General features: G+C 47.4%; 5 protein-coding genes across 5 annotated transcripts; 2 read left to right on the top strand and 3 right to left on the bottom strand.

The window, feature by feature from the left end:
- Window positions 1–1,458: 1,458 nt before the first annotated feature.
- Window positions 1,459–3,829, bottom strand: EV420DRAFT_834776 (cytochrome P450). Its single transcript, XM_060483651.1, has 12 exons — window positions 3,550–3,829; window positions 3,392–3,499; window positions 3,209–3,337; window positions 2,985–3,144; window positions 2,848–2,931; window positions 2,698–2,794; window positions 2,518–2,644; window positions 2,345–2,464; window positions 2,114–2,291; window positions 1,952–2,058; window positions 1,759–1,895; window positions 1,459–1,707 (listed from the first exon to the last, which is right to left on the bottom strand). The coding sequence occupies exons 1-12, from the start codon at window positions 3,640–3,642 to the stop codon at window positions 1,542–1,544; spliced, it is 1,506 nt and encodes a 501-aa protein (XP_060326652.1). The 5' UTR covers window positions 3,643–3,829; the 3' UTR covers window positions 1,459–1,541.
- A 1,361-nt stretch (window positions 3,830–5,190) lies between these two features.
- EV420DRAFT_1275567 (uncharacterized protein) lies at window positions 5,191–5,551 on the top strand (the record flags this gene model as incomplete). The annotated part of the gene is made up of 2 exons (XM_060467908.1): window positions 5,191–5,309; window positions 5,365–5,551. 2 exons carry the CDS (start codon window positions 5,191–5,193, stop codon window positions 5,549–5,551), a joined length of 306 nt encoding a protein of 101 aa, XP_060326651.1.
- A 2,056-nt stretch (window positions 5,552–7,607) lies between these two features.
- On the bottom strand, window positions 7,608–9,654 carry EV420DRAFT_1647212 (cytochrome P450; the record flags this gene model as incomplete). The annotated part of the gene is made up of 13 exons (XM_060478016.1): window positions 7,608–7,782; window positions 7,837–7,976; window positions 8,028–8,134; window positions 8,185–8,362; window positions 8,407–8,433; window positions 8,488–8,523; window positions 8,578–8,614; window positions 8,678–8,774; window positions 8,836–8,919; window positions 8,975–9,134; window positions 9,188–9,316; window positions 9,367–9,474; window positions 9,523–9,654. The coding sequence occupies 13 exons, from the start codon at window positions 9,652–9,654 to the stop codon at window positions 7,608–7,610; spliced, it is 1,410 nt and encodes a 469-aa protein (XP_060326650.1).
- A 1,203-nt stretch (window positions 9,655–10,857) lies between these two features.
- EV420DRAFT_1566249 (uncharacterized protein) lies at window positions 10,858–13,064 on the bottom strand. The gene is made up of 6 exons (XM_060474058.1): window positions 12,741–13,064; window positions 12,323–12,688; window positions 12,049–12,271; window positions 11,707–11,997; window positions 11,445–11,654; window positions 10,858–11,397 (listed from the first exon to the last, which is right to left on the bottom strand). The coding sequence occupies exons 1-6, from the start codon at window positions 12,842–12,844 to the stop codon at window positions 11,032–11,034; spliced, it is 1,560 nt and encodes a 519-aa protein (XP_060326649.1). The 5' UTR covers window positions 12,845–13,064; the 3' UTR covers window positions 10,858–11,031.
- A 2-nt stretch (window positions 13,065–13,066) lies between these two features.
- EV420DRAFT_1566247 (cytochrome P450) lies at window positions 13,067–15,525 on the top strand. Its single transcript, XM_060474057.1, has 10 exons — window positions 13,067–13,499; window positions 13,554–13,582; window positions 13,634–13,843; window positions 13,899–14,330; window positions 14,381–14,557; window positions 14,619–14,726; window positions 14,774–14,934; window positions 14,986–15,063; window positions 15,119–15,401; window positions 15,453–15,525. The coding sequence occupies exons 1-9, from the start codon at window positions 13,250–13,252 to the stop codon at window positions 15,207–15,209; spliced, it is 1,536 nt and encodes a 511-aa protein (XP_060326648.1). The 5' UTR covers window positions 13,067–13,249; the 3' UTR covers window positions 15,210–15,401; window positions 15,453–15,525.
- Window positions 15,526–15,687: the final 162 nt, after the last annotated feature.

The following is a 15,687-nucleotide window of genomic DNA, read 5'->3' as shown; positions in this document are numbered from 1 at the left end:
GACTTCGTCAACGACTGGCCAGTTGGGCGTGCGTAAGCAAGGTCGACGTTGAGCTCCCGCCTCCATGTGTCGTACGCTGGTAATGCTCATTACCTCCAGTATGCATCACACGCATGAGACTCTCCATCCGGTCAGGTCGTAATAATTGCAAATGTCACCCCAGCCCAATGCTCTTGATCTGGGGTAAGCACAACTGGTACCCCGAATCGATGGGACAGTACGTACATGAATCTTTATGCCATGTGAACACCTTTTCTTCCCATAGAACAAAACCGGTACTGCCACCGTCTCTCCGTTTGACGTTCAAATCCTGGCGCCGGCCCTGATCCAAAGCGAAATATACCCGCAAGCATACCCTTCTTTGAGTTGTTAGTTTTACTCCCGGAAATATTACAACTCCAACGCTTACCAACATCGGCATAACACTCGACATGCTTTATTCCACCTCGCCGTCGTCCACGAATCCTTGAACTCCCGGCAGCGAAGAGTCGATACGTTCCATACGGTCTGCTCCAGATGTCGCGAATACCAAGTCGTGGCCTTCTTCGTCTCATTTGACTGGTCGAATTCTTGTCAAGCCATTCCTATCGAAGGTTGTCCTGAACGCAAAACTCCTCAGAGAAAAAAGCTCTACTCCCGCACCCGCGTCATAATGGTCGCGTACAATCGAGCGGGCTTCTTGTATGCATAGACCATGGAATGCTAAGGTATTGGCGCTCCTTCACGGCGAGGTAAAGCAGTGGCCTTGTTCTGCTTGCGTTGCTCATCGGTTCCTTATTGGTAGTAATCATAATCCAAGGAGAAACTCCAGTGCCTTGCGGACAAAAAATTAGTCAGTGTTTGCGGTGAACATGGAGAGAGCTCACCAAGGATGCTTTACCTCTCTGTATCTTGGCGGCCAGTATGTGGATAACACGAAGGAAGAGTCCAACATGAAAAAAATAGGCACGGTGTTAGTGGTGTCGGCCGTCACCGACAGCGATGATGGCGGTAAAGGATCAAGGAACGATCGGTTACCGGCAACCTTCCTTTCTGCCGCCATCATTTCCTCATTAGCATCCTTGGTTTCTCGAACGGCATCTGTGCCTCCATTACTTATTGAAGGGTAATCTGTCAGTAATGTAATATCTCCTTCTGTTCCCAATGCAACGTTTTTTCATGATTTTTGTGCCTACGTCGAGATCGATGAGGACCCACACATTCACCTCTTCGACGTAGCTATTCGACTGTTCTCCATTCAGGTAAAAAAAAAAAGACATCGAATACGATGCTCGCTTGTACGCCTGCAGCCTGTAGTTCTTATTCATATTGCTCTCGGTGTGAAATATCAAGTAAAACCAATGTTTTCTCACAGGATCCTATAATTGAACAGGAAGCAGAAACTCGCCTTTTAGCCCTTTAGGCATTCCACAGAGCATTATAGTAGGCATAAAATGCGTACTACTTCGTCGCGTAAAACCAAACAGCATATTATTCAAACAAGATTAATCAAGCATCACTACTTGGATGCACAAAACTCTAGCCCATACACATACCCGCCTTCATGACGAGGTCGCGCGTTTCTTGAACAAAACATTGCTGTTCTGAGGGATCCGGTCCGCGAGGAACCATTTGCTCTCTGGAACCTTATCCATCTTTACGTCAAAATTCAAAAGAACGTAAGTCATCAGGGCCTTCAACTCGTTGACCGCGAAAAAGCGTCCCGGGCTGTAGCAAAGAATCAGCTCCAAGTTCCCGGTGTTTCGACGTGGGACTCACCATGCTGGGCGTCCGTTGCCGAAGAGAAGGTAATCTAAGCTAGTCGTCACCATCTGATGACGAATGCCCTCTCCCTCCTTCTTCCTCATATCAGAAAACCTCCAAGGCTTGAATTCTAGTGGGTCTTCGTAGTTCTCCTATATGGATACTGAGATAAGGAGACGTGGCGATGGAGGAAGAACTTTATGTTTACCTCGTACATATGTGTGGAATAAGCAGCGACAGAAATTTGATGGCCAGCGGGAACAATTGTTCCATCCGAGAATACAAAATCTTTCTTGGCTAAACGAACCATACCGACTGCGATCGATTGTCAGAATTCTTCAAGCCGAAATGGAGAGTAACAACAACTCACAGACAGCAAAATTACCGTAGACCCTCATGGCTTCCTTCAAGAAACTGTCGAGCAGGTTCATCTTTCCCATTGCAGCCTTAGACCAGCCTTCTTCTGCGATAATCGTTTCTACCTCACTCCGGAGGATCTGGACATGTTCCGGGTGCGCAGCCAACGCGAAGAGACCAGTGGTAAAGGACTGGAAACGTACAGTTAGAGGTCGCTCAGAAAGCTGGAATTAAATGAACGTACCATAGACGTGGTATGGATAGCCGCAAAGTTCATGCCAAGCATTCGAACAATCAAATCTGATACTGTACGCCTCTCGCTGTCGCCATTGGTTCCGTCAATAAGCCACGAGAGGAGGTCATTCTGCCGTTGCGTAAGACCCGCGACTTTCGGGGGAACTCATTTGGAATACCCACTGGTTTTCCCGGCCAGTCTTTTCCATTTACGTCGTCCTGGTGTAGCCGTTCTCGTATGTCGGCACCAAGAAAGTTTTCCATCTGGGTCATAGCACGTCTGCGAGGTGTGACGATGGATCCTACAATTCTAAATCACGATGGGTCAGCCTTGACAAGATTTATCCAGACATGTTAACGTACGGCGCTAGGATCGAAGGGAAAAGGTTGATAATATGAGCACAGGCCACTACGTTCATAGTGAAATCGATATTGAGCTTAATGTAATCGGGGTTGCGACCTTAAGAGCGAGTTTATATCAGGAAGAGATTCAGAGATGGAGGAGTTACTAACAGAGAGGTAGCCCAACAAACATTCGGTTGCTCGCTCGGCATACAATTTGCAAGATCGTTTTGTACGCAGGGACTTCGACCCAGTCTGTAGATACACCAAGATAAGAACACATGGCGAAACACTAGGAAAGACTCTACCTTCAGTGATAGGTACATTATCTTTGAATGCCGCTTTAATTTCATCTTGAACATCCGCAAAGCATGCAGCAATATTACGAGTCAAAGAGCTTCGGACAACATCTGAATGGTAGGGATCCACCGTGAAACTGTAGCCAATCGTATAATCCATTTGGAACAGCTGTAGATTAATGGAGTGTGAATCGCAGTATACAGTATAGATCGAAAGTCAAAGATGGCCTCACGTCTTGGGCCGCGTCTACGGAAGACAATTGCTCGCGTGAAGCCTTTCGGATATCGTCGATCTTCTCAGCACCACTCACAACTACCATCCACTTGTCGAACAACGGCACTTTGAACGCACCTCCGTAGTACTGGGTAAAAGAAATGAGCTACCCTGAATATTGGTATAATAGGCGGATGCATACCGTTCTATGGCCCTCTTGAATGATTTCCCGAGCATGGAAGATAAATTTAAAGGCACCTAACCAAGACGCGATAATTCCAGACGGCCCGACAGTAGGTATGTCTTTCAGCTGTTACGGCATCAACACGGGCTAAGAATGACAGTGGTGTAGAAACATACTTTCGATCCAGTGGTGATAGCCCTTCGCAGCTGCCAGGCGAGGAGGAATACACTGGCTAGGCCGAAACTGCGTAGCAAGAGGGCAGTGTCCATATTCTGAACTAGAGTTATGTATTCTGGGAGAGTTATGTGTCAGATGAGAATGAGAAACCCAGAAAGACGGGGTTTATGTACCAGCGCACCACTGGCATGAGAAAGTTACTACGGACCCCGGCCTCCGCACTTACAAAAACTGTATTGGTAAGTAGTGGTGCCCGCGATCCGTGAAAGGAAGCACCTAGAGGGGGTAAGCGAGGTGCTTCTCTTTCTCGATTTTCGGGTGTTTAATCATGTGGTCCTGTATTTAATGTTTTCAGTATCGTCGTGAGTGTAAAATGAATATGTCAAGGGGCTTGAGGCATTGTAATGAAAGACTTACTGGCACTGAAGACCAATACTCGGCTTTCATCTAACATACGTCGGTTGCGTCTCTTCAGCATGATGCTTTTCCCGCACAAAGGTCTGTTGTAAGTACACCCGACTGATCGGTTGAATAAGTACGTACAGATATTCCGACGTGGCGTGCCGGCGGCATGGCTCCTGGAAAAACAGAGTTCATAATATAATCACCTAGTTTTGCTGCACTTGTTAACAATCAACGTCTCGCTGAGAATACCGAGGTATCGTTAATTTACCTTGAGATTTCTCGGAAGACAAGTCAATAGAGTCTAGATGGAGCCCTGTACCTTCTGAGTATAAGTAGATGATATGCGCTCGGAATTTTGAAGATGTCACGGTAGGCTTTCTGGTCCTTGCACAAGCGGCTCTCGGGCCAGTGTTCCTAAACGCCTGATAAGATGCGGTAGGTAGGGCCCTAAGGTAGAGGCCATCCATTTCCATCACGTGTTATGTAAGCAGATTTCCTTGACTTTTCGACCTGCATCTCTTCCACCACGTCGGGGTACTGACTGAAAATACTGCCAGAGGATGATGAAGAGATGTATATAGAACATTTCCCTGAAGCTACTTTCTTAATATATATATTAATGATAGAGCAGTAACAAATTTAAGATAAAAAATTTCGGGGCATTTTCTGAATGTTCCCAAGTCATTTTCCGGCCATTTGGAGTCATCTCGAAAAAATGATGTCGAAGAATTTGTCCAGTCACGTGATCACGTAAGCTACCTGTTCGACGCGCCGCGAGCTCATTTTTCGCAGTCATTTTGGTCTCTAATTGCTACAAAACGATGCCTATGAAGTCAAAAGCAACGAGAGCACGAATTTTGAACCTCCGTGGGGCCGCTGCCCAGTCTCGTTCCGTCAGAATTCAAGATGTCCTTGAAGAACTTGGAGAAGCTGATGTGATGCGTGCCAAGGACATTCACCACTGCGATAGCAATCACTCCCAGCATTCACATGCACCAGAAGATGGCGCATTGACATGGTCTTTTGATCTCGGAGATCAGCTGCCAGATTTCGAGGTGGATGAGGAAACTGGCAGTGATGAGTTCATAGAAATTGACGAGATTCAGACAGAGGAGGAGCTCGGGAGTTGGACAGTTTTCCTGGAAAAGGCACAAGAGGCAGTGAGAGAGGAAGAGAGGGAGAGAGAGAACAGCCGGAAAAGAAGAACACCATCTTGTGAATGTAACTTCATAGAGATGTACTGGGGTGCAGCCAAGTACCGCTACCGCAGTTCTCCTCGGACAACCAACATCGATGAAATGGAGAAAAACATGATAGCATGCCTTGATGATGTTCCGCACTTACAGATCATTCGGTGAGTGGGTTCTATTTATATATATATTGATCTCTATGCTAAATCTCATAAATAGCTATGCCAATCGCTCTGCCCGTTTCATTTCAGCATATTATTATGGACTTAGTGGTGTGGATGCAGTTTGGGCTGCCAGAAAGTATGCTGGACATAGGATTCTCCCTCTGGACATACTTGCAGATATAAGGGAGTTTGTTGAGAGTCGGGAACGGTCTCAAAGGGAGCGAGAGGCAGCGAGAAAGTAATATATTTCCATTAATGAAGACGCGTCCTATTCAAGCTCGCGATTTTGTCCTCACGTGATCTGCTGACAAATGCTTACATAACACGTGATGGAAATGGATGGCCTCTACCTTAGATAAATTCGCGTGAGGGGAATAGACAAGTACGCCTGTATGGGGCCGAGGACAAATTCTTGTCCATATTATATTGGAAAGGGACCATCGAAATGATTCCATACGCTCTGATCACTGGCGCAGTCACATAAAACCACGGCGACATTCTTGAACTGTGTACTGTGTAATGTAAAGAAGCAAAAAAAATCCAGAAAGTCGTCAGCACTCTCGCAAAGTAAATACAATTCGAAGACTGACCACCATCATCGGAGCATTCTTTTATCAGTACCCATCGTGGTATTCCATAACCCTCCCGGCGCAATATCCACCTTGCAAATTCATTGGCTCTCAAAGCTTCACATCCCGGATGGTGACAGATTCACTCCATACTCAAGCTTTCGAGAGCATCGAGGGGTGATCTTCTTCATTTGTTCACCCAACCAGATTTCGCCCCGTTTATTCCTGCGAAGGGCTATATTAAACTCAGAGCTGATTCGAAGAAGAGTCTTCAGGAGTCTTTCTGTCTTGATTGGTGCTTGCGAGTCGTGATGGACACTAGGAGAGTTCTTTTGAGCGTCCACCGGATATTCTGCCACTAGGATGTCAGTATTGGAGCCGTATCGCTGGGCTCAAAAGTCAAAGAGAATAAGGAATCGATAGTCGCTGTTGTAGCTACGAAGTAAAGAACAACCGTGAAGATATGGGCAGCCTGCCCTAAGGTATACGTGATCATGGAGGAACCGGACCGTGACCTACCGCAGCGAAGTCACAGCCAGACATACTTAGGGCTTCGCACCGTCACCGTATAGTACGGTTATACGGGTGCCATCATACGGGTACCGTACCCGTTCCGTCTGGCGAAATAACTCGCCCAGAGACGGACGGTATACGGACATCCCGTATCCCGTTAGCAACCGTATAAACACGGCCGTCATACGGTAATCGACGGCCGTGTATGTATCTAAAAATAACCGTCATCAGATCACGCTGTACGCGTGTTTGCCATACACTTAACATCGTACCACGATGTGCTGGCACCGCAAGCTCTTCAGCGCTACCACTCGATCTTCTTTCACTCGCTCTACTCAAGCTCTAATCCTTACCAGCATAGAATACTTTCTATTTCCTGCTTCTGCTGCCTCTATTCTACTACTGTTTCATCCTTTGAGTTTGACTACCCGCACATATTGCGCAATAATTTGCCCCCACTAGCCTGTGCACCTGTCAAATACTGCTGAATTTTAAGCCAGAGGAGTTCACGAAAGAGTATATAATGGCCCTTTTTTTCGCAGACTTACCACCACATTCTGAGCATCATGACAGATCAGTGTGCCCTCGATGCCAACGGAAACTCGAAAATCAAATTTTATCACGATGCAGATGACGACGTGCCCATGGCAGGACCTGAAGCTGCTCCAAAGCCCCAAATATCAGTTATGTATTATTCAACGGCCGTATTGACGACGTCTATATACCAGTACCGTACCGTCAACCCAGTTCTAAGAGCCTTGACGGTACGGTTACGGACCACCCGTCGCCCGTCACTGTACCGTGGCTATACGGCCGTATACCGTATACGGTACGGTGCGAAGCCCTAGACATACTTTCCCCTACAACTCCAGACCAATCTTTGAACAGAAATTTCTGAATATTTCTGATATCATTTAGAATATGATATGCCCTGGTATCGATGGTGGCAGGGTAAAGGATCCACAAGTAAATATTACCATGCAGGTCGTGGCTGTAGTGGTGGAAGATCTAGGAAGCTACCCGGACAAGCTTAATAATTGCTCTTGCTTCCGTACTACGATTTATCCGTCGCAGTATCGTCAAATCGTTTCTTGTCCTGAGCGGCTTTAAATTCGGACGCCTTTCGACTTCATGTCTTTACACACAAATTTGTCACTACAAGGAGCATATAACACTGCATCTCTTTCTTCTCTATCCAACCACGTCGAATACTGCCTTAATCATTCGTGGTGTATGTTCGCTTCCTGAATGATACCTTACTGCTTTGATTGGGGGACTGTTCGGAAGAAAACCACATGGATGGGGGAACCTTATCAATCTTCACGTCGAAATTCATGAGAATGTAAGACATGAGGGCCTTCAACTCGTTGGCAGCAAAGAAACGGCCCGGACTGTAAATGAGTTTCAGACTTACAAAGAAACAATTAGAGATTGATAGAATGTACGTACCATGCCGATCTTCCATGCCAAAAGAAATGAAATCTAGGTTCGGTGTGGACAACTGGTGGCGCATACCCTCGCCTCCTTGCTTCCTCCTTTCCGAGAACCTCCACGGTTTAAATTCCAGTGGGTTTTCGTAGTTCTTCTGTAGCTATTTTGTAAGAAGGGTTTCTCCGACAGAAAGACTAGCCTTTACCTCATCCAAATGTGTGCACCAAGAAACCACAGCAACTTGAGTCCCAGCGGGAACAACCGTTCCATCCGAGAAAACAAAATCCTTCCGAACCACACGTCGCATTCCAACTGAGTTCGATATCAGAGGGAAATAATGTGCCAAAGGGAACACAACTCACAGACCCCGAAATCACCGTATAATCTCTGACTTTCTTTCAAGAAACTATCGAGTTGGTTCATTCTATCCATTGCGGCTTTTGTATTTCCTTCTTCCTTTATCATAGATTCCACCTCGGTACGTAGAGTTTCGACGTATTCGAGGTGGGCAGCTAACGCATACAGAGCATTAGTGAATGCCTGTGAGCATAGTCAGTTGTGGTTTTTCGTATAATTCAACGTACCATAGCTGTCGTGTGGATAGCGTCATTCTGTCGGTGTATGAGGGGCATATTCAGAAATTTGAGCTTATAAGCCTCACTTACCGGTTTTCCCTGCCAATTTTTCCCATATATGCCCTCCTGGTGCAGTCGTTCACGTATGGTTCAACCAAGCAATTCTTCCATCTTGGCCACAGCAAGCCTGCAAGGCGTGAATATGAACCCCACAATCCTAATCATGCACATATACGGACTCAGTACTCAGTCTGAATGCTATCGAGCTGGAATAACCTACGGCTTCAGGAAGGTTGGGAGAAGGTTCATAATATATGCACATGTGAAAGCGTTGATGGTGTGGTTGATGTTGAGTTTAATATAATCGTGGTTCCGGCCTCAGGAACAAAGAATCTTTAGCGACACAGCAGGTGTTGGTGTAGGAGGTTAAGTACTCACACAGAGGAAGTCCGACGAACATCCGGTTGCTCGCTCTGCATATAATTTGCAAGGCCGTTTGGTATGCAGGAATCTCGATCCAATCTACAGTAGCGTTAGACAGGACGCTACTGTTTGCGATGAAACATGAGCTCCATACTTTCAGTCATTGGTATGTTATCGTTGAATGCGGCCTTGATCTCGTCCTGAACATCTGCAAAGCAAGCTGCGATGTTTCGGGTGAAAGCGCCTCGTATAACATCGATATGGTAAGGGTCGGTGACAACGGAGCGGCCAATAGTATAGTTCATCTGTACAATCTAAAATATCCGCACTGAGAATACTATACCAAATGAACGAAAAGAATACTCACATCTGCGTTCGCATCCATAGAAGACAACTGCTCGACGGGGGACTTCCGGATGTCATCGATCTTCTCGGGTCCGCTGACTATGACTACCCATCTGTCGGGCAACGTCACTTTGAATGCTGACCCACAGTGCTATTTCCGGTCGGCCAGTTAGCCACGCGAGGGGATAAACAGATACACACCATTCGCTGACCCTCTTGAATGATTTCCTTTGCGTGGAAAATGAAACTGAAAGCATTTATCCAAGACGCGATGATACCAGATGACCCGACAGTAGGAATCGCTTTCAACTGTGATACAGTGAGCATATGACAGAATCAAGTAGTATATTCTCTCACCTTCGCTCTGGTGATTGAGGTCTTTCGAAATTGAATTGCGAGCAGCAACACGGTAGCGATACCTAGGCTCTGTACTAACACTAAGGCATTGTCAACCTGTCGGACGAGACTGACATATTCATTGAGGCTCATACTAGGAGAATTCAGAGACAGTGTGACGGAAAGACTGGTACTGACATTTATATAGTATCCTTGTGTGCCAGATTGATACCTTTCTTATTCACTCGTCCGTGATGCATAGTTGTATTTTCCACTTGTTATTCGGCACTAAGAAGAACCGTGCATGCATGGTGGCGAGCGAAGTGATCCGTTGTTATAGCACGTTTGCGTACATCTTGTGGAGTACACTCCCCATGGGGTACACTGGAAAGTGGTAAGGATTGCATGGCATATCCTAGTTAATAGAAGTCGTCGATTATGGATCAATTATGGTGCCGAACAAACCTTCAGGAGATGTATTCATAATATTATTGTTCAATACCCATCGATGCCCATTTGTGCTCAGCCGAATGCGCATCAATGGTAACATAAAGCAGAAGGCTATTCCGAGTGCGGAAAGCCTGAGTCTCACGTTTGACATGCTATACGCCTGTGCAATGCTGGTTGTAGATCGGGTCAACCTGATAGTCCTGATCCGCTGTGAGTTTGGAAGGTACACCGAAGGAGAGACAGGTTGGCAGTACATGCAGAAACCTTTATGCCGTGCCAACGCGGTCTCGCGACAGTCTACGGTTGATTTTTGGTGAACGCACAACCTTTATCAGCTTGTTATACCGTAGTGAAAGCGACGCTGCCAGGTTGCACCTAAGCGACAAGCAGAGCTTTAGCAGTATGATGAGATAGTGGGGACCAGGACTAAAAGCAACCAGAGAAGCGTTGGTCCGCTATGTCGTTTTGAAAAGGGCCATCGCTTCTTCGCACCATCCCAGGGAATTGAATAACCCGACTTGGGCTACGAAACCTACTGTGGATGAGATAGAGAAACAAGTTATTCTGGGTCTCTGAGGTTTCGCCTTCCAAAGATTTCAGTTCCACTACTCGGGCAGTCCAGTGCTAGGAGAGCCGAGGCATAGGTATTGCAGCTGCGCAGGACGCGGTCATGATGGAGAGATAACAACGAGCACTCCAAAACGACGATCCTTCTTCCTCTAGTACCGCCATTATCTGTTCCGAGTCCTGTGAGTGAGTATACAGGCGGCTCGGTCTTATGCTGTTTTTTTTGGTGTACTCGGTGGCGGTGTATTTTGGACCTTCGGACGTCATGTGGCTTACGTGTCCTACTCGCCTGCCGGTCCAGCTCCATCTATTTCAAATCTCGACTGTCTTGATTTGAGAGTCTGCCTAGGGGAGACTACATCTGCGTGTTGTCTGCGGTTGGCATTGAACATTGTTGCTCCTTCTACCGTCGCTCTTTTCGTTTACGATTTTCATGCGGCGGAGAAATCCATTGTCATGTATTTGAATTGTACACATCCTACGTATCTAACAACTCCAGTACAGGGTATAAACCTACAACTCTCCGATACAAATATCCAACCACTCCTTGAATATACCAACATACAAATCCATATTCTCTTGCGACAGCCATTTTCTTCCCGAACACCACGAGAAGTTAATCCGACCGGCATATTGCCAGCATATAGGAACGATAAGCGGATGGGTAACCCGAATGGTGTGATATTGACCAAGGACGGTCAATTCTTTCGCGAGCACTCCTGTCTCCGGGACGAACGGATTGAGAATATCCATAGCGTGATAGTCACCAATCGAGGACATCATAGGTACCCGCATGTGGAATGCTGTGTCGTCGTGTAGGCCCTCGTCGAGTACGAATTGACGATCGACTTCGCGTTGGAAGACGGCCGTCCAGTCAGACTGGGAGATGGTTAGAGAAGGCAAGAAAAAATGGCGTGTTAACCTACCGGAGTGCCCTTCGCGACAGAGTTACTCATTTTGATAATTCCATCCCAGAGGACCTCGTCTGTAATAGTACGCTGAATCTTTCCAGTTTCTTTGTCGAGTAAGATGGCTTTGCGCATGGTAGCCATGTCGAACAACAGGCTCGTACCCTCACAACCGAAGAGAAGGGCTCCGTCTTCGAGCGTCGAATATTCTCCTGGAAGTTTGTGACGCTATAATTCGAGTGTAAGAACTTACAACATGGCGATAGAGTGTCCAACTTACATGGTTGATAAAGTAGAAACCAAAGAGGAAATGCGACGCTTGCTCGTAGGCACCGATATTCTTAGCGGTGAGCTCCCCGTTGTCTGACTTTAGAGCAATATGCAGGGTCGACTCTATTTCCGCAAGGGCAAGAAGCGCAAGCATCAGGTCGGTAACCGTTACGCCATGTGCGCGACACACTTGACGATATCGGGCCGTCTGTTCAGGCGTAAGGGTAAGCAGCGCGTTGACGTTGTTCGCCTCATTGGCGGACGTATGATCGGCGTCCACTACCGCTGGTAGGAAGGGAATCTATACAACAATGTTAACGTTCTGCGGAGAAGAGGAAAAAACACGACATACAAATCCCGGAGGGGCGGGGGCGGCTTTGGGTTCTGGAGCCTGGTCTAACGGTAACTGGGCTGCTAGGATAAGTGTGGGTGCAAGACGGATAGGTTCAGAACCCCATTCAAGCTCCGGTGTCCCTGCAGAAGGCGTCTTTAGCTCTTCAAGCGTCCAGGTTAGGATGTGCTCCAGTAGTTTCATGAGGGAGCGGCCATCAATACTATTGTGCGGTGCGAGGTAACTGGAAGATTACGTTCGGCGAATGACCAGTGAACCGAAACGGTCGACTCACCCGATGTGCCAGTCGCCGGGAGTTTCCGCGGATGGTACGAAATGTAACTGGACGATGTACAGACCGTCGCTGCACTTCCACCACTTATCCTCGAGCATCAAGTCTGTCTGCAGGAGCGTCTTGGGCTCCTCGTGCCAGAATATTGTCTCCTCAGCCCAAGTTTGCGCCTCAGCAGCCGTGGGTACTTGGTATTCAAACCAGTAGTGACCGTCATGTTTCGTTTGCCTGCATGCAATTGAGGGGGAAAGGTGGCGCGCCTTGATCCAAGCTTTCTGAATAGGCAGCTCGAGCTCGGCGCGAGAACGGGGCGGTGTGAAACGAGCGGTCAAGGTTCCGGCATACATGGTGAAACCTTCACCATGGTCACTGAATAGGACGTGTCAGGGTCAATTGTATAGCAAGCAGAGGAGGCACTCACACGAAGTAGGCAGCCTGAGCTTCCTGACCATAGAGCCTTCGCGTCCACAGCTTCCCGTCCGCGGTACCGAATTTGAGTTCCGAGGGACATAGTGATGCAGACATAGCGCCGTGAAGATGAAGAGTTCATCGCAGTTGATACTGTATTTGTATTCCGCATGCTATCACACCAGAAGCATCAGAACGATAGGAGCTTGCCCAGTCCCTGCTACTGCCGCGTGTGAACAAATTATTTGGCGATCTGGACAGGATAGGACACGATCTGGTCGCAAAAAATGAATAATCGGTCCGGAAGCAATCCATAAAAGGTGTGACCGGTGTGACCAGTTGGATCTTGAACTTTTTCGTACCACTATCAGTGCCTATGCAATATCAGAAGACGCCTTTAGAACTTGTTTCCTGACATGTGGTCCCTTGTGTCCCTTAGTGGATCACCAAGGTCCAGCATTGCCGGCAGTCTCTCAGGCCATCTTCTTCCTCCATCCTCTTACGATATCTCGCACTGGAAACATGGATCGTCGTATTGATGGGGTAAGTGCCAGTCTCGCAGACACCTTATGGCTATTTTCAGGGAAATCCTTGATGACCTTGGCCTGTTCCTGGCTGGCGATTGTCGTGTTCTACCGATTCTATTTCCATCCGCTGGCCAAATTCCCCGGTCCAAAATTGGCTGCCGTTTCAAGTCTGTATCATTTTTACTACGATGTAGTTGCGGGGGGAGAAATGCTGTCCAAATTGGCCGAGTTGCACAAGGTTTACGGTAAGTATACTGTCTGTGTTGTTTCGAGCGTCTTTCTCAATATCCCCGAATAAGGTCCTGTTGTCCGTTATGGACCAAACTCCGTATGCGGCTTTATAAATTCATCAGAACTTTGGCTGAGCCTTGATCTTCAGTTGCACTTCAGTGAACGCCTGGCATACAGTGATATCTATCGAACAGGCACTAATCTAACAAAGGAACCATTCTTCTACAAATGTTTCTACTTCACGGAGGCCTCCTTTGGATTTACAGATCCTCAGAAGCACAAGACGCGTCGCGAGATGATGGCACCCTTCTTCCATCGGCGTGCCGTACTTCGACTTGAGAGCGTTGTGCAGACAACCGTACGTCCGCCGGTTACCTTACATGCTGATAAACGATCATCTAATCTTGTAACAGGTTGATAAGCTGATATCTCGCCTATCCGAGAATGCCGATGAACCGGTTGACTTTTACTTCGCATTCCGCGCGGTTGCTCTTGAGGTTATCGCCACTTACTGCTTTGGTCAATCCTTTGGTTCTCTTGATGTTCCCGGTTTCCGTCATCAGCTTCTCCTCAACATCGCTATCCAGATCCAGATCCTTTGGGTCTGGAAATGGTTCCCCCTACTTCCTGTGGTTCTCATGAACCTGCCAGACTTTATCATTCTCAGACTTGACCCTACTTTGCGTGCCAATCTCGACCTTCGCGACATGCTCACGAAGCAGATCGACAATTTTGTAGACAATGAAGATGATTTAAAGAATGCACACGAAGTAATTTACCATCACTTGTTGCATCCGAGTTCGGAGAAACATACGAGGCCTTCCAAGAGCTCTCTCCATGATGAGGTAACGTTTTACCGCTACGTCGATTGCTTACTGCCTGACTAGTATCATAGGCCATGCTTCTAATTGAGGCGGGAAGCGATACCGTTGGAAACGCATGCTACACCGGGATGTTCTACGCACTCAATGATCCCTACATCTACAAGAAAGTAACGGCAGAGCTCCAAGAATCATGGGCCGATCGGAATCAGCCTATGCCTCTGCAATCGCTTGAGAAATTACCCTACCTCGTAAGCAAGAATTATTTCAAGTTCCGGTGGACCTTCATTCTCACTGATGATCGTTCCCTAGACTGCGTTCATCAAAGAATCCCTTCGCCTAAGTCATGGGGTAGTCACTGCGTTACCCCGCGTTGTACAGAAAGCAACTCGTATTTCAGACTATGCCGTTCCAGCGGGGGTACGTGGGTCCTTTCACGTTCTATGTTCGTCTGAACCCGGTATCAGGTTGACGTTTCGATGGCCGTAAGCTTCGTCCATCTCGACCCCGAGGTCTTTAAGGATCCTCTGCATTTCAACCCCGACCGATGGCTCGTTCCGAATGCCCATGAGCTAGAAAACTCTCTAGTGGCGTTCTCGCGAGGGACGAGGATGTGCGCGGGAATTAAGTGAGACTGGTTCGCTTTCTATCATCTGTATTTCTGACGGTCGGGGAACAGTCTAGCTTGGGCCGAACTTTATCTTATCCTCGGCAATGTGTTCCGCAAGCTGGATTTGAAGATATACGATGGCGCGAGGTAAGTGGCGTATCTTGGTTCCTGAGGTCCTGCGCTGACCTACTCCATTCTGTAGAGTTGAAGAATTCGCTCATTTCAAGGAGTACTTTGTTCCAGTACATAGAGGACAGAATCTGAAGGCGCATGTGGCAAAGCAGTCCGGTTGAGTGATTTTGGAGGGAGATAGGCACCTTATGCCCGAATTTATTTTTCGTTACGTAGGAACTGAACATCGTTGCAACCATCCTGATTGCCTCCTGTGTATGGCTGGACTCACTGCGTAACGTACGTCATGCTTCAACATTTTAGACGATAACATTACGACGGCCGACTATCAGAAGCATCACGCTTGGTTGCCGGTGAGTGTGTAGAGAATCCGCTGCTGCCAAGCGTAACTGATAAATATCAAGCTAATTCACAAGGAACAGCCCTTGAAGTTTTTTTTAGTCCTACAGGACAGACGGCACCAGCCCAGTTTATACGTAAAGAAAATGGCTACTTAGTCTGGACTGCAAGTCCTGAGTGCACGAGGTTAGCACCTAGTATCGCCAGGTTCCGGAAGTTTTGAAATTCGTCCCGAGTTCCATTGTGCCAGAACGAATTCGAATATTCAAAGTCAAATACTAGGTCCCCGATCAAGAAGTG

This window comes from Desarmillaria tabescens (genome assembly GCF_030435595.1).
Source record: "Desarmillaria tabescens strain CCBAS 213 chromosome Unknown EV420scaffold_40, whole genome shotgun sequence".
Classification (NCBI taxonomy): Eukaryota; Fungi; Basidiomycota; class Agaricomycetes; order Agaricales; family Physalacriaceae; genus Desarmillaria; species Desarmillaria tabescens.
The sequence above is the reverse complement of the archived record's forward strand: the minus strand, read 5'-3'. Positions and strand labels throughout refer to the sequence as shown.

Coding starts and splice junctions, on each gene's coding strand:
- EV420DRAFT_1566247 (XM_060474057.1), top strand. CDS start 13,250: ATGGATCGTCGTATTGATGGGGTAAGTGCCAGTCTCGCAGACACCTTA. Junction 13,583..13,633: donor TCCGTTATGGACCAAACTCC/GTATGCGGCTTT, acceptor CTTGATCTTCAG/TTGCACTTCAGTGAACGCCT. Junction 15,064..15,118: donor AAGATATACGATGGCGCGAG/GTAAGTGGCGTA, acceptor TCCATTCTGTAG/AGTTGAAGAATTCGCTCATT.
- EV420DRAFT_1566249 (XM_060474058.1), bottom strand. CDS start 12,844: ATGTCTGCATCACTATGTCCCTCGGAACTCAAATTCGGTACCGCGGAC. Junction 11,998..12,048: donor CCCCCGCCCCTCCGGGATTT/GTATGTCGTGTT, acceptor ATTGTTGTATAG/ATTCCCTTCCTACCAGCGGT. Junction 11,655..11,706: donor GTTTCTACTTTATCAACCAT/GTAAGTTGGACA, acceptor CTCGAATTATAG/CGTCACAAACTTCCAGGAGA.
- EV420DRAFT_834776 (XM_060483651.1), bottom strand. CDS start 3,642: ATGGACACTGCCCTCTTGCTACGCAGTTTCGGCCTAGCCAGTGTATTC. Junction 2,465..2,517: donor AAGACTGGCCGGGAAAACCA/GTGGGTATTCCA, acceptor ACGCAACGGCAG/AATGACCTCCTCTCGTGGCT. Junction 1,896..1,951: donor ATTCCACACATATGTACGAG/GTAAACATAAAG, acceptor GTATCCATATAG/GAGAACTACGAAGACCCACT.